Raw genomic sequence first — 16,504 nt, 5'->3', positions numbered from 1 at the left:
AATACAGTTGTGCAACAAACAGCAATGTTATTTTCAAATGACTTGTTTAAAAAAAGTCGTTTATAAAACAGTACTTTTTTTGTTAAACAAATACTTCTGCAGGTGAGTTGGGTTTGTATTTGAATTTTAAGTAAATGATCCAATAATAAAGGTTTCTACTTTGTGGAGTTTGACTATTGTGGGACGTTTTTTCGAACGCAACCCCCCACGAAAAACGAGGGATTACTGCACTTCTTGTTTTTATCTTCCACATCTGAATTTATTGTAGACTTACAGTATTCTCAAAAAACAAACTCAGTTCCCTTTGAGGTACATTAGCCTTGATACAATAGTTGTCACAATACAAGTAGTGTTTTTAAAGTAACTATGGTCGTATTATTATTATTATTATTTTTTTTTCGTGTGAATCATACCCACATTTTGAGAAAATGCCAAAATAAAATATGGCAATAGTGGTACAAAAAGTACTTTCAAAATCCGAAAATTAAATAGCATTGATAAAATGAAGCCGTCCATTTCTAAACTTAATTGGGTTGCATAGTCCTTTTTTGCCAGTAGAGAGCAGTGTAGTTCCTAACAGCACCTTTTGTTCCTCATCAATTGAATACAACCAAGTGTAAACAATTCATTAATAAAACAAATTTTGGAGAAAAGTTAACTTATACTGTAGAAGTCAATTTTACTGCCTTTGGTTTTGTTTTCTTCCTGTCTCCAAGTCATTTGTAAATGTTTGTCTATATATCCTGAATCTTTGACGTTATTTCTCTATTTAAAGCAGGGGTCTCAAAATCGCAGCCTGAGGGGATTTGTGGCCCTCAAGGTAATAGTTTGGTGCCAACGACTTAATAAGAGAGCTTAATATAGAGCGACCTGAGAGGGGTTTGAAATAGTCATCTGTCCTAACTGTTTAGGCCGTACTCAAAATGTACTCACTGATGCAGTGTTTTTTTTTAACCTAGTTTAAACTAAGGCACATTTCTTTCATTGAGAAAAATCCCATGGACAACCACCGGTCGGTGCCGTTGCATCTCCGGATAAAACTAAATTCAATTGAAAAGATAGTTTACGCTAGACCGCACAGGCACACAGTTCGGCAATTCATTACTGAAAACACTGCATTAATGATTGAGATCAATGCACGTCCACCCTGCAATATGATTGGCTAGCTACTTCCTAGTTAGACCCACGCAGTGCATACACATTACAGAGTCAAAGTTTAAACAAATTATCCGATTCAATTAATCTTTTTTTTTTTTTTTGCAAACTAAACGCAAAATATTTTACATGTATCTTTTGGTAACTTTCTGCCTTTGAAAACCTGGTGTGGCCCAAACTCACACAGGCCCTAGTTCCAGCGGTTCCTAATTCAATTGACTTTGGCACCCGCTTTAAAGTCTTTATTACATGTTTACCCTGGATTATCATGTCTAATCTCTAATTTTAGTGCTTAAAGCAGGGACCAAATGGTAAGGGTTAGTATCAGTATTGTCACACGCCGCTGCCTGTCAATGCCGAGGTCCGGCTCATCTTAGAAGACGCCTTACAAAGAAAAACAACGGCGACCAGATGATGAAAATGCTGCATCTGACTAAGCCTTCTCATGCTACTGGTAACGATGGAAACCAGTACTATTTGTTTTATGTGGGGGCGCTTACCCTTGAGTTAGTGCTTAAAACAAGGATCTTATATATTAAGTCACTTTAATTTTGAAAATACAAAGATATACAACAGAACTACTAAAAATATGACTAATTTAATACTATAAATGCCAACATACTACAACAGAAATACTACAAAACTGAATATCATATTTAGTGCTTAAAACAGGGACCTAATATATTAATTCACTTTAATTTGAAAAAGAAAACAAAATACAAAAAAAATACTAGAAAATACTACTACAGCAATACTATAATACATAAATACTACTAAAGTAATACATATTACAAATACTACAGAAATACTACAAAAATAGCACTATACTCACAGAAATACAACTACAGAAATACTACAAAATACAATGACAGTAACAGAAATACCACTACCTAATAAATGAATTCACTTTAATTTGAAGAATAAAAACAAAATCCAACAAAAATACTACTACAGTAATACGATAATTAAAAAAATATTACTACAGTAATACTATAATACAAATACTACTAAAGTAGTACATACTACAAATAATACAGAAGTACTACAATAATAGCACAACACTAACAGAAATACTACTACAGAAATACTACAAAATATAACAACAGTAATGCTACATATATACTCAAACTAAAGATCAAATTTAGTGCTTAAAACAGGGACCTAATATATTTACTCACCTTATATTTGAAAAGAAAAATACATCAGAACTACTAGAAAATACTACTACAGTAATACTATAAACACCAACATACTAAAACAAAAATACTACAAAACTGAACATCAAATCAAGTGCTTAAAACAGGGACCTAATACAATACTTGACTTTAATTTTGAAAGGAAAACAAAATACAACAAAAATACTACAGAACACTGCTACAGTGGTACTATAGTACAAAAAAACTACAACAGTAATACCATAATACATACATACATCAGCAGAAATACTACTACAGTAATACTGTAAAAAAAAAGGTCAAAATCTATTTGTGTGTATTTACTGTTTGCAAGGAGATGAAGATGGTGGGAAAGCCGTTTCGGGGGGTTCCAATGAGTCAAATGTTTTGACAGTTTGGCTCTCGGCTATCCTTTGTTTACTTTTTGTGCAGCGAGTGCAGAACAGCGACCAAATTTGGTCACGAGAGGAAAGTCAACATTCGCATGGAGAGCAGGACAAGTTGTTGCCACCCGTTAGCTTAAAACAGGGCCCGGCAACCCAAAATGTTAAAAGAGCCAGATTGGACCAAAAAAAACAACAATATATATTTGGAGCCACAAAAATGAAAAATCTTTATATGAGCCTTATAACAGGGGTGGGCAACTATTGAAAGAGGCAGGCCGCATTGGGCTAAAAAATGGGGCTAGAGGGCCGATCTTTGAGACCTATCCAATGTTTTCATTTATGAAATATATATACATATCATATATTACAAAAACAGCTTTTTTCCATCTTCGCAATATCGCTAAAATTCGCCCTATGCTGTCCCAGCCTGATGCAGAGATAATAATCCATGCGTTTGTGACCACCCGTTTCGATTACTGTAATGCGCTACTCTCCGGTCCCCCGAAGTCCAAAATCAAGAGCCTTCAGCTGGTAAAAAAAATTCTGCAGCTAGGCTTTTAACTAAGACAAGAAAGTTTGATCACATTACCCGATTTTAGCTAACCTGCATTGGCTTCCCTGTTAGCTCAAGATGTGATTTTAAGGTATTATACAAAATCATGCATGGACTTGCTCCCTCATATCTTTCAGATTTAATTTCCCCCTATGTTCCGGTCTAGAGCCTTAGCTCTGAAAATGCTAGTCTACTAGTGATGCCAAGAGCCAAGAAGAAAACCGCAGGTTCAAGAGCGTTTTCTATTCGGCCCAGGTGTTGTGGAATGCTCTTCCCCCTGATATTTGATCAGCAACCTCAGTGGAACTATTTAAATCTAGGCTTAAAACACACTTCTATTCTAGAGCTAATGAATGACCTAAATTTTGAGTTTTTCCTTGCCCTCATGTAGGTTTGAGATCAGGGAATGGTGTAATAATAGTCTGTAGTTTGCAATAGTCTGCACAGAGCAGCTCTTTGAGACTCCTTGCGATTAAAGGCTATACAAATAAACTCGACTTGACTATATATATATATATATATATATATATATATATATATATATTATATATATATGACATATTTTTAAATAGATTATTTCCATTAAATTTGTTTTGAAAAGCTTAAACTTAAAGCAAAAAAATATATTAGGTCCCTGTTTTAGGCACTAAATTTGATGTTCAGTTGTAGTATATCTGTAGTATTACTGTGGTTATACTACTAGTATTTCTGTTACTGTCGTTGTATTTTGTAGTCTTACTGTAGTTGTATTTCCATAGCGGTTTTTTTAAGTATAGCTGTAGTATTTTTGTTTTTTGTAGGAATTCTGTGTGTTCTTGTAATAATAATAATAATAATAATAATAATTTCCTTTGTATTGTCATTCTTTGTAACAATGTACACAGAACGAAATGTCGATACACCTGACCCGTTGTAGCGAGTCGATGCAGCCGCAGCCAGAGGGCGCCGCCATTATACCAATTAGGTATGTCTCGGTCGAGGCGCGAACCAGCGACCTCCCAGTCTCAAAGCGGGCACACTACCATCTAGTGGTTCCATAGTAAAATATTTGTAGTATATCTGCTGTATTTTTGTAGTAGCATTTTTGTCTTGATATTTCTGTAGTAGTATTTTTATGTTTTTGTGTTACTGTAGTATGTTTTGTAGTATTTTGGAAGTAGTATTTTTTGTACTAAAGTATAATTTTAGTATTTTTTTTGAGTATTTTTGCAGTTTTTCCATAGTAGTATTTTTTTTTAGTATTTTGCAATATTAATGTCGTTCTTATTCTTGTTTTTCTGTTATATTTCAGTACTAATATTTTTGCATTATAATATTACTGTAGTAGTATCTCTGCGGTAAAAACAGCGAATCTGATTGTGTATCTATGGAGGTAAAAATGTTATACTTCTCCCATTTGATTTTTTTTAAAACTGCAGTGAAGACAACTAGATTAAAATGAGTAGTTTTAATGTCGGGATTCAGTTTCACAGAATTCAGGTACATCACAGCCCTAGCTTATAAACGTGTATACACTGTAATATTTTATATATATATATATATATATATATATATATATACTCATATATTGTTTTTGCAAAAACCCTTTGCTTACATCCATTCACTAACCAGAAGAACAACAGCACCTAAATCACTTTTTCTGCTTCAGAATTTTGTCTTCTTCTTCTATCTTAAATTTGATCAAACATTTTATTGCGCCTAGCTCCGCCCACAAACAATGGCAAATGCTCAAAATATTGGACCATCTGCCTGTTTTCTTTTACAGCAAATCTGCAGTGGATGCACGGGAATACTGAGTTGTTTTTATTTTATTCTCTTTTTTCCTTTAGCTTTTATATATATATATATATATATATATATATATATATATATAAACAATACTGACCTAATACAAAGCAAAAATCCATGAACTATCATACAAACGTGCATTTTTTTAATACTTTGTTTGAATTTATTTCACATAACAAAATGCTGACACCACCTACTGCAACGGGAACCTGAAAAAACCTTGATAAAAAATGAAAAAGAGGTTCGGTTTGGTCACTTTGAGTGTCCATAGTTTCCATCCTCCCTTGAGGTTTTTATCACTGTTAGACTACAAAATACAGCAACATCTAGAGGTCAATTACGCAGTGACCCTTGAAACTGCTTCATCAGACAAAATAGTTTATTAAATCTATGTCCCTGTACTTCCTCATGAAAGGTTAACTGGTATATAAGAACCAAAAAGTAATGAGCTGCCACCTACTGGTATGGATGAATGTTACAGAGACTTTGGCTGATCACTGGAAGAAAGCAATGGCATGGTTTTTTTTTGGTTTCTTTTTTTTTTGCCCGGATAAAATTGGACAATTCTCCTGTGGGACACAGGTTGAAAAACAATTATCTATTCAACCATTTACAATAAGCGCTGTTATATTTAAAAACACAACAGAAAACATACAAAATCCACAAAAGCACTGGTGTTATAGATCAATTTTAGACAATAATCTTACTTCATCCTTCAGTACTCCACATTTGCACATCAATGGTACTAACGTATGCTAACAGTCAGAATAGTTGTAGTACTTGATCTTGAAATGTACAATTACTAACCTGGGGATCCATATTTTCTTCCACAACAAAATTCAAGAGCAACACTGTTTCACGATACTGGTTCCTTGAGTTTCATGATGAACACATCCCACTAAAAAAATAAAATAAAATGCAATGTTTCGGATCAAATATTAACTAGCAAAGTGTTTTATCACTAAAATCAATAATTACTGTGCTTAACGAAAACATATCACGATATAACACAAACCGTTCTTCACAACTTGGCCACCAGAGGGCATTGTAATACAGTCATGCGAACACAAAGAAGAGTTAATCTAATGTTTTCATATCTCAAGGCACTGCATAATAGATTTTTTGACTTTTCTTGTTCAATGGTGTGTCACAAAATAAAGAGAAACATTCATTTGGATTATACGTTTAAAAAGAACCCCAAATATTTACAGTCATTTAAGGAAGTACACGCGTGTTCCTCTGTCGCGCCCGTGTTTCCACTCAGGGCTAGCATGTCGCAGTTAGCTCGTGACCTTGCTAACATTTCAGTGAATATTTCTTCCTCTTTTGTTTATAAGACACCCGTTGGTATCTTTCTGTTTAAAGGAAGAAAAGTTGCCGCTGTGTTTCAGGGTGTCCAAGCCACCAACGTTGAATTTTCTCAGACATCCTGTGGAATGCTATGATCTCGGTAGCCTAGGGAACAGACACAAGAAGAGCGAATTCGGTATGTTTGTATGTAAATAATGTAGCACTATAAAATCAGTTGAGTCAAAAAATAAACCAATATGTGTGTTCATTTGACCAGATTTTTCTTGTTTTGCAGGAAATAAAAAAAACAAAAACTGTTATTGTATTGCCCATCAGGCAGTTGTTATTCTTTATAAAATACAGTGGTGCTTCTACTTACTAATGTCTCTACATACAAAAGTTTCAAGTTAGTACCTGCACGGGAAAATATTGCCTCTAGTTGCAAAGGCGTTTCACGATTCCAAAGTAAAAAATACAGTACAGTACGCGCTGCCATTCGCCGCTCCCAGAGTTCTACCTGGCAACCGGTGTGTTTGCCTGAATCTCAGCATGCTCTTCGTGTCCCCAGTTCAAGTTAAAAGGTAATTGAATATTTGTATTATTTTCTGTTTCTTGTGTGGGAATCAAATTTTAATACGTATTTGTGTAATATTCCGATGCTCTTTAATAATCTATTAAAATAAATATCATACCTTTGCTGGGCTTGGAACAGATGAAAACATTTACATTCAAAAGCATCTCTACTAACGATGTTTTAGGTTACTCCCAGATCAAATTCAATTCTTAAGTAGAGGTACCACTGTAGAGCAAAATAATACTACCTCCGGTTTCCCACACTACTTCCTGTTCCGGTGTCTCATGGCTTGACTCTTATATGTCAAATCTGTCTTCAGCCACCTTGAAGTAGTAACAATCCCGTAAGTTGTGAAAAATGTTTGGCTGATGTTTAAGCAATTGTTTTTTTGTTTGAATTCTGAGAGATGTAAAATATAATGCACAGTATTTTTAAGAATGTATTACCTCATGTTCAACTGTATTGTATTGTGGCTGTTTTCACCATCTGAAGAAGGAAATTAAAGTCTTACTAACACATCCCCTTGGGTTCTGGTCCTTCTTTGGGAGTTTAACTCAGTGTCATATTGATGGTGCCACATCCGGGGTCCCCAACATGGTGCCCCATAAGAACAGCTCCGTTTGCATATTGCTTTCTTGCACCAACAATAAAATGATGAATAAGACCTAAGGTTATTTATTTGTAAATCTGACAGTGCCTCACTATGCGCGAACATTGCCGCACATCACTGCTACATGCAATGCTTTACAATAATGGTATTGTTTAGGGCCGCAACAACGAATCGATAGTCGATTATTAAAAGCCTTGGCAACTACTTAGATCATGGATTCATGCGTCCCTGAGCATGTATTTTCCATGCAAAGAGCATGCTTGTAGCAATATGTAATTATAGAAGCTGTTAGGATTATGCATAATTCTGGGTATGAAGAACATGCAACATAAAGTCCAACATGTTAAAATTTGCAGATTTTGTGAAACTTAAATCATTGTTAAATGTATACAAAGAAAGTAAGCAACAAATATTATTTTTTGGGTTTCTTTACAGAGCATTCATCATCACAGGGGAATCCAGAACTTCAAGGTCCTATATTCTTGCATAGCATTGAAAAGCCATTGTGCAAACCAAAAATCTATTCATTTATGGAACAATTTAGATGATGCAGCTAAAATGTCCGTTATTTACATCACTTAAAAAAACATACTTTACGTGTTTTAGATGAATATACTAAAGAAGATGAATGTATAAAGACTTTCTTTGGGTATTACAGACGCTTCCCGACTTACAACCATTCGACTTACGCAAAACGGTAGATGCGAACATTTTTTTCGGCATGTTGAAAAATATCCGGACATTGCTGTAAGTTAGATTTTGTATTTTGTGCACCTTTTTCTGAGTAGAGGACAATGCTGTAGTGCTTCTTTCCGCCGCGTGGCGCTGTAAGAGGTCACTTAGCATCCACGCCGAAGAAGAAATCTGGCTTCTACTTCATGGTTCGTGTGTAATCATAACAACGTCTACTGTATCGCTAGCGCGCTAAGAACTTTGACGTTTTTAATTGTTTAATATCTCGTGCATCCACTCAAAGTGTAAAGAGGCGAGCTGTTTCTTTTGAAACGAAAGCGGAATAAGGAAGCTTAATGCGGTTGAGAAAATGGTCAAAATACTTTTTTTTTGGCCACCTTTTCCCATGGAGAAGGACCTCTTGAAGCGCATCTCCCAAGAGTAAGTTAAACCTCACTCTATTTATCTTTACAGAGCATATTATTTTATGAAATGTTTATTGTTTAGTACAAAACAATACAGGTTACTTATACAAGCCTTAAACGTACAAAATCTAGCACTGAAGCAACTTAGGAACAAATTCAACTTACGAACGATCGTCCGGAACCTAACTCGTTCGTAGGTCGGGCAGCGTCTGTATGTTTTTATGTATCACTAGTGATACTATTTTTAAGTTTCAAAGGTCATTTAGTTTTGTTTATTTTTCTTTGTGGGGCTAAAGTTCTGTTTTCTTGTTCTCATTTTAAATATGCCTTTCCAGCTAGGAAAAAATAGAACAGAGGTATGCACTTAAAAGCTTCGGCTTCAGCCTACAGTCTTTGGGCACAAGAGTTATCAAAATAATAGTTAGTTGCAGCCCTAGTATTGTCTGATAACTTTGATTAATCCTCCCAAGAATTGTAGTTTGTGCATACGGTAACACAAAAGAAAAATACAATTACTCACCGTCAGAAACTTCAGAGAGAAGACGTGGGAGAGAGAGAGAAGAAAAAAAAAAAGTTAGTACTTCGAGATCGACGACATGTCACGCCGAAACCTCACCTGACTGACACACGAAACCCGCGTTTGTCGGATCAAGGCCGATAAAAAAGAGTGAATGAGAAAGGCACGTGGGTGGAATTAATGCGGGGTGAAAAGATAACAGCAAGAAAAAGATGGGGGAGAGACGACAGGCGACTGTGTGGGAGGAGGAGAATGGTGCTCATTAGATGGATGGGTGGAGGGAGAGGAAGAAAAGAATGGATTGATGACATGCGACGCGGAAGATCATTAAGAGAGGGAAGGAAGGAGATCTGGTTATTACCGCAGAAAAGTGGGAATACGTGCATTTGGTGAAACATGATAAAGCTTGGGAACATGTACCCTTTCTCTCTCTGTGGAAATATTCAAGTCCAGCCAGGGGCTACGAAACATTCCTCTTTCTATTCCAGCGAGGGTCTTGACAAAGCATAACTAATTGCCCAACCCTTTTGCCCTCTTCCTACTAAAATCTAATCCAATAATGAGCTGAACTCTAAAACAGAATACTAAACGTGATAAAAAGGTCTGAACACCAAAGATAACTGGTCTAGAAGTTGCAGCAAAAACCTAGAATACAGGTGCCAACATGTACAGTAATCCCTCGCTGTATTGTGGTTTACTTTTCGGGGTTTTGCTACTTTATCATTGTACATTTTGTTCTGCATTCTGATTGGCTAAACGGTCATCTGCCTTTTTTCTGCCTGTGTCTGCCTGAGTATCAATAACGGTCCAAGTTGTACACGTTAGGCTTGGCAGATTGATCCAAATATTGATATTATCGATACTGAGCGGGTGCTTGGATCGGATCGATATTATTGTCCTGGGATCGATACTTCACTCCTCCACAATTTGCTGAAAACACCGCTTCTCTTTGCAAAGAGCACAACCCTGCTCTCTTTCACCCAGCACCCCCAGCCACACTCTAAATTTATGCCTGAGAATGTGACCGACAGTCACACTGTTAGCATTTCTCCCTACCTGGCCTGCAGATGCATCCTGCCTGGCAGGCAGAAGAGTGGGCCAAATCTATGCAAGCACTTGCATTCAATACCAAGCAAATTAGGTTAGGTTATTTGATGACTGACAAATCAATGTTCAATTACGGAAATAAAATACAGTAAAATCTCAAAATTTATTTAGATTTGTGCCTTAGAATTTACCGGTCTGAAAAAAATGCGTGTACTATATTTTCATGACCATGAGGGCCACATGAAAGTCTGATTTTCTTCAAATTTTGTGGCCCGCTCTGTGTGTAATGTAAAGTGGCAATCGACACCAGCTAGGTGGCCTAAGGGTTTGGCGCCCGCTTCAAAACTGGGAGGTCACAGGTTCGAACCTTTCCCGAGTTATAACTTACAACATTTTTGGGTGAAATCCGATGTTTTTGTGAGATTGCTCACATTTCCCACAAAATGCGATTTGTATGCAACCTCATGTGACCTCTATGCATTCACTGTGTGAACAAGTGTCCCGCTTATGCAGAAGGCGAAACATCAAGTCACACGCAATGTGTCCATTGTTTGCTAAAGTACTCATGGATGTTAACGCCGTAGCGTATCTAGCAATTTGAAAGTTATTGTGCTACCGGGGACTGAACAGTGTTGTCAGCCTAAATACTAATTGAATCCAAAACCTCACTGTCTTTCCATTGAATGCTTTCCCTGTTTTCGTCTCCCTATGGTGTGTTGATTTCTACGCGAGGCGGAAAAACATGGAACCATCCACAAGAGAAATGAAGAGTACGGAATCGATGGTTCGCAACTGGAGAAGGCTAAAAATAAACTCCAACAAGTTTTTATCAGTAAAATTTATATTCAATACTTGAATAAACCAAAACCAAACTCAGTTTTGCTTCCGCTATATTTTTAAACACGCACACTTGTATGCTTGTCTGTGATGTCGTAAGGTGTCAGCAGCAGAGGGAACCTGCACCCTATCGTGCGGTGCGCCCTGTGTATGTTAAATGCAGAAATAGAAATAAATATGACAACTGCGCCTTTTAACACGCCCTATGGTCAAAAAAAAAAAAAAGAAGTATACACAAATTGATATAAGCGAAAACTAAGGCATTTTTGTCTTTTTTGTGCGGCCCAGTACTAAACGACCCACAGCCCAGTGTGCGGCCCGGTGATTGGCGACCAGTGACCTAGGAGGTCAGCGGAGGACTCTAAGAACAGATTTCGAATTAGGGAATCTTGAGATTGTTTGTCCAGTCCTCTCCTGTTTTTCATGAAAGTTCAAAATTCATTGATGTTTTCTCTCCTTTTTTGAGTGTCCACTAAACTATACATTTCTATCCTTTCTATTATATTTCCTGTTGACGATGTCTGTATAGTAATTGTCATTGGAACGTCCATTGCAGCCTAGTCCTCCTGGAAGGGGAATTACTTCATGTGAGGTCTCTTCTCAAGGTTTCTTCATTTTCCTCATGTTGAAGTTTTTGAGTTTTTACTTGCCCTCATGTAGGTTTTAGATCAGGGGATGGTGAAATGTCTGTGGTTTGCAATAATCTGTGGTCTGTACAGCCCTTTGAGGCTCCTTGTGATTAAGAGCGTCACAAATAAACATGACTTGACTATCATATTAATGTAATTCAAATGAAACTGAGTAAGGAACACGACTTACTTGCCAGGATGACCATGTCCATGCCCCAAAAGATGCTCATGATCCAGCCCACCATGATGACGGCTGTGCAAATCTGGATGAGGGCCGCCGCCACATTCAGCCAAAAAACACAGCAGACACCCCGCTCGGCGACCAGCTCGCTGCGAGCGCCGCATAGCACCGTAAAGGCAGAGATAAAAGTACCTGTAATACATACATTTCATTTATTTGTAGTCGACTAGAGGTGGAAGACGCATTTCAGAATAACAGAGCAGCTTCTCAGAATTTTGGTTGTTAAAGTACTTTCTCTCAATTCCAGCACTAATGGCATGTTTCATACCCAAGAGAGTTGCAAGGAGATTTATTGATACATTGAAACCCCTTTCAGTGATTATACTCAACTTTAGGAATCAAGATAATTTCCCCACAGCTGACTAAATGAAATAACCCTTTACAAGAGGGGTGGGCAAAAAAAGAGAAGTACTACTAATAAAATGTGTTGTTTTGGTGTCGGTTTTAGCCTTAGTGTCCCTTCGTGTGCTCTCTTAAAAACGTTTTTTTTGTTGTGCTCATGTCTAACACTCAAATATCTGGCGACATTTTTCCATATAGTAATCCCTTTCCAGATCGTGGTTTACTTATCGGGATTTCACTACCTTGTGGATTTTCAGCGGTTTTTCTGTTCTGCATTCTGATTGGCTTAACAGTTGCCGCACCCCTTTTCTGCTTGCCTGCCTGCGCGTCATTGACACTGCGGTTGTTGTAACATAGGTAAAACCGTTTGACAAACCTACATTATTTATTTGTAATTTATTCTCATTTTCAAGTTTTTTTTAAAGCCATTGTGTCAAAACACGCTCTGGACCGACACAGCACCGGCGGCCGGGCCAAAAGGGTTGAGGAAGATGCATTCTATCACTGACAAAGTTGGACTTCTCCTCCGGCTAAACTTTCTTTGGAGCCACATGCAGAACTTTAACGCTTCCTAGTGGCTCCCTGGCTCTTTTTCAAAAATCTTTGCTAATGGAAAAATTTACGATTTTTGAAGGTTTTGAAGATTGGGAAGGCTACAGATGAGATTTGCATGAGTACAACTTTATCTCCGAGCCATATGTACTCATGAAAAGGCATAGATTCCCAACCCCTGCCTTAGTGCGTAGACATGATAGTGAGGCTCTTTAAAGTGACCGGGCTAATACAAAGTCCTGATCCAAATTCTGGCTGTCATTTCGGATTTTCCGTTTTCTCCTCGCACTGATGTGTTTTCTTGGCGCAACAACGAGGCACTCCAAGAAAGAATCTCTCAATCACACAACAGCTTGTCAATATTGTCATTGCAACCAGACAGCAGATTAGAAAAACAAGTAGGGCGTCTGTTTATGGAGCATGTTTTTATTGTTTTAGCTTCAGCACAGTTACTATTGATAATTCGGTAATGGTAATTTGCATTGGCGGGCCTTGCATTTTTCACCTAGGACTTTGGTAGTCTGAATCAATCTAACCTTCAATAACTATTTTATGGCTGTAAAACATTTACTGCAGTTACAGCTGTGGCACATTAGAAAAAACCTTCAATACAAGCGCAATATTTTTAGCCACAGTTACATAATCTTAAACTAAACTTAAAATAAAATGTGACTTAAACTGCAGGAGTCGTTTGTTCTTGTTTTTATACCAATACAATTTGTAAATCTGGAAAATCCGGTTGATAATTTGTAGCGGATAAAGTGTGAAGTGAGTACACCTCCAGTGTGTTGCTAAGTAGGCATGCACACACATCCCACCTGCTTTGACTGTTGTGTTCTACTAGCGTCACAACAAAACAATAATGATAGAAAAAACAATCTATTGTGGGTTTTTAATGCTGGGAATATTTTTCAGTCACCTAACATATACAGTGAAGTATTTGAACACACTATGTCACACAAATAAATCGTTAAAAAAAATTAAGCATTGTGATTTCCGCATTTTTTTTTCTTAGTTTTTTTCTCTCTCAGTGGACATGCACCTACGATGAAAATTTCAGGCCCCTCTATGATTTATAAGTTCGAGAAATAGCAAAATAGCAGGGTGTTCAAATACTTATTTCGTTCACTGTATTTGATTTTTACTATACAAAATTGAGTGAATAAATAAAGAGGGATTTTAAAAAATATAGTATTGGAAATGAGTTCAAGAATAGAGGTTGTTAAGATGAGTATTCTGCCAAAGCTCTCGTATTATTTCCAGTCTCTACCAGTGTTGGTTCCCAGATCACAATTCCTTGAATGGGATAAATGGATTTCAAGGTTTATTTGCGGTGGGGAAAACAACTGAATTAGAAACAGGACTCTGCAGCTTCCAAAAGATAGAGAGGGGGGTGGGGGGGACTTTGCCAAGCCTACAGGAATACTTCTACCGGCACAAATTTGGCCCCAGATTTATTGGTGTAAAGACTATTATGTTGCAAAATGGAAAAGTACAGAATTAGGGATGGCAAACACGAAGGCATGAAATGTAATAACGTATAGAAAAATGTTTAAAACATTAGGAAACTGTCTGGGAGCATTAACCAACAATACAATAGGAATACAGAATTCGATTGTTAGGAAATTGTTTTGCCTTCGACGAGAGGTGTACTCCCGAGCAGAATAATAAAGGGGTTCCAACAATGGGCGTGCAAACACATAACAGCAATAAGTAAGATAGTTGAAAATGACAAGCAGCAAAGTTTTGCAGAATTAAAAGATACATTAGGATTAAAGAGAAGCAACTATTTTTGTCACCTTCAGTAGGACTACTTTGATAAAGAGGTCAAAATCGGTGATGTCATTAACATTCTTGAAAGGTCGAATGAAAGTAAAATGTTTGAAGCCATTTTGCATATGTGTACGTGTTTGATGATATGTAGTAGGCATTTGTCACTCTGTTAATCGACAACTAGATCTAAATAATACCAGAAAATGAGTGGTGGGGTATTTTAAAAACCCAGTGAATATCCACTAGCTTCAGGATTTGGAGAGAATCCAGTTCGAAGAATGTGTTCACATACTTTGTTTCCCCCCAAATTAGGAAAGGATTGCTGGAGAGCATGTGGAGAGGTTGACATCAACCCCATATATTTTTGGCTTTGTCGAAGAATACAAAATTACTAGGACAAATTGTGGTATATTTAGTTCATCCTAGTGGTACCAGAAATCTTTACTCAGTGGAAAAAAACATGATTTGAATAATAAGCAAAATACATCAACTATTATACGGATGTTAATTCTTATAAATATTCATAGGTTTTGAAATTTGTAGATGCTGCCCTACTTACGAACGAGAAGTTGCTTTAGCGCTTTATTTTGTATGTTTAAGATTTATATAAGTATGTTTAAGGCTTGTATATGTAACCTGTATTGTTTTGTACTGAAAAAATAAACATTTCATAAAATAATATGTTCTATAAAGATAAATCAAATGAAAATTAAGTTTAACTTACTTTTGGAAGATGAGCTTCAAGAGTTAGGCGACTTCCTCCTCCGTGGTAGAAAGTGGCCAGAAAAAAATGTATCCAACCATTTTCTCAACCGCATCAAGTTTTTTATTCCACTTTCATTTCAAAAGAAACGGCTGTCAGAGTTCTTAGCGCGCTGGAGATGCAGTATAGTATGTTTACACACAAACTAGGAAGAGGAAGCCGGATTTCTTCTTCGGGGTGGATGCTGGGTGACCTCTAACAGTGCCACGCGGCGGAAAGCACTACAGTACTGTCCTCTTCTCGGAAAAAAGTGCACACAATACAAAATCTAACTTGCAGCAATGTCCGGATATTTTTCGACATAATGAAAAAAATGTTCGTGTCTGCCAGAATCTGTAAGTCAAATGTTCATAAGTCGGGGAGCGTCTGTATATATAATTAAACATATTTAAATATAACAAGCGCAACGGCGGATGGGTGGTTAGCGCGCAGCTCTACGGTGCAAAGGTTCAGGGTTTAAGTCCAACTACCCCAGCCTCCCCATGTAGACTTTGCATGTTCTCCCAGTGCTTGCGTGGGTTTACTCCGAGCACCTCGGTTTTTCCTCCCACATTCCAAAAACATGCATGTCAGGTTAATTGGCCGATCTAAATTGTCCCTGGATATAGATGAGCAAGTGAGAGGTCTGTCTCTGTGTGCCCTGCGACTGTCTGGCAAATAGTCCAGGGTGTCCCCTGCCCACTGCCCGAAGATGGCTGGGATGGGCTCCAGCACCCTGCGACCCTACTGTGGATAAGCGGTGCAGATAATGGATGGATGAATAACTATAACAACACTAAATATGAGCGGAGGGCCAACCTTTTTGAGTTGCAAGCCGCATCGGGTTGAAATTTGGCCAATTTCCATTTATGAATAGATATACATGTGGGATATCTACACGATCTATATCTTTCCATATTTCTCTTTAATTAGATTAGTTTCATAGAATTGGTTATGAAATGCTCAGAATTAAAGCTTTTGTTTTAAGCTTAAATTTGATATTAAGTAGTAGTATTTCTTTAATAGTGTATTCGTACCATTTCTGTAGGAGTATTTTTATAGTATTTTGGTATTATTTCGGTAGTAGTACCTTTTTGTATTATCGTATTAATGTAGTAGTACCTTTGTAATGTTTTTGTAGTATTCTGTTTTTCAAAATAAAGCAAAATAATCTAAGCACTCATTTTGATATTTAA

The 16,504-nt window shown here is 37.0% G+C and overlaps 1 protein-coding gene across 3 annotated transcripts in view; it reads right to left on the bottom strand.

The window, feature by feature from the left end:
* Positions 1-4,090: 4,090 nt before the first annotated feature.
* The window catches only part of stum (stum, mechanosensory transduction mediator homolog), a 28,102-nt gene continuing 15,688 nt past the window's right edge, over positions 4,091-16,504 (bottom strand). For all 3 annotated transcript variants that reach the window (XM_088325145.1, XM_088325144.1, XM_088325143.1), the window contains exons 5-6: positions 11,849-12,031; positions 4,091-6,512 (exon numbers count right to left, since the gene is read on the bottom strand). In XM_088325145.1, the coding sequence (XP_088181271.1) occupies positions 6,478-6,512; positions 11,849-12,031 (218 nt within the window). In that variant the 3' untranslated portion in view covers positions 4,091-6,477. The remainder of the gene's footprint in view (positions 6,513-11,848; positions 12,032-16,504) is intronic.

This window comes from Urocampus carinirostris, chromosome 20 (assembly GCF_059441175.1).
Source record: "Urocampus carinirostris isolate Australia breed hairy pipefish chromosome 20, RoL_Ucar_1.0, whole genome shotgun sequence".
In the NCBI taxonomy this organism is placed as follows: domain Eukaryota; kingdom Metazoa; phylum Chordata; class Actinopteri; order Syngnathiformes; family Syngnathidae; genus Urocampus; species Urocampus carinirostris.
The sequence above is the reverse complement of the archived record's forward strand: the minus strand, read 5'-3'. Positions and strand labels throughout refer to the sequence as shown.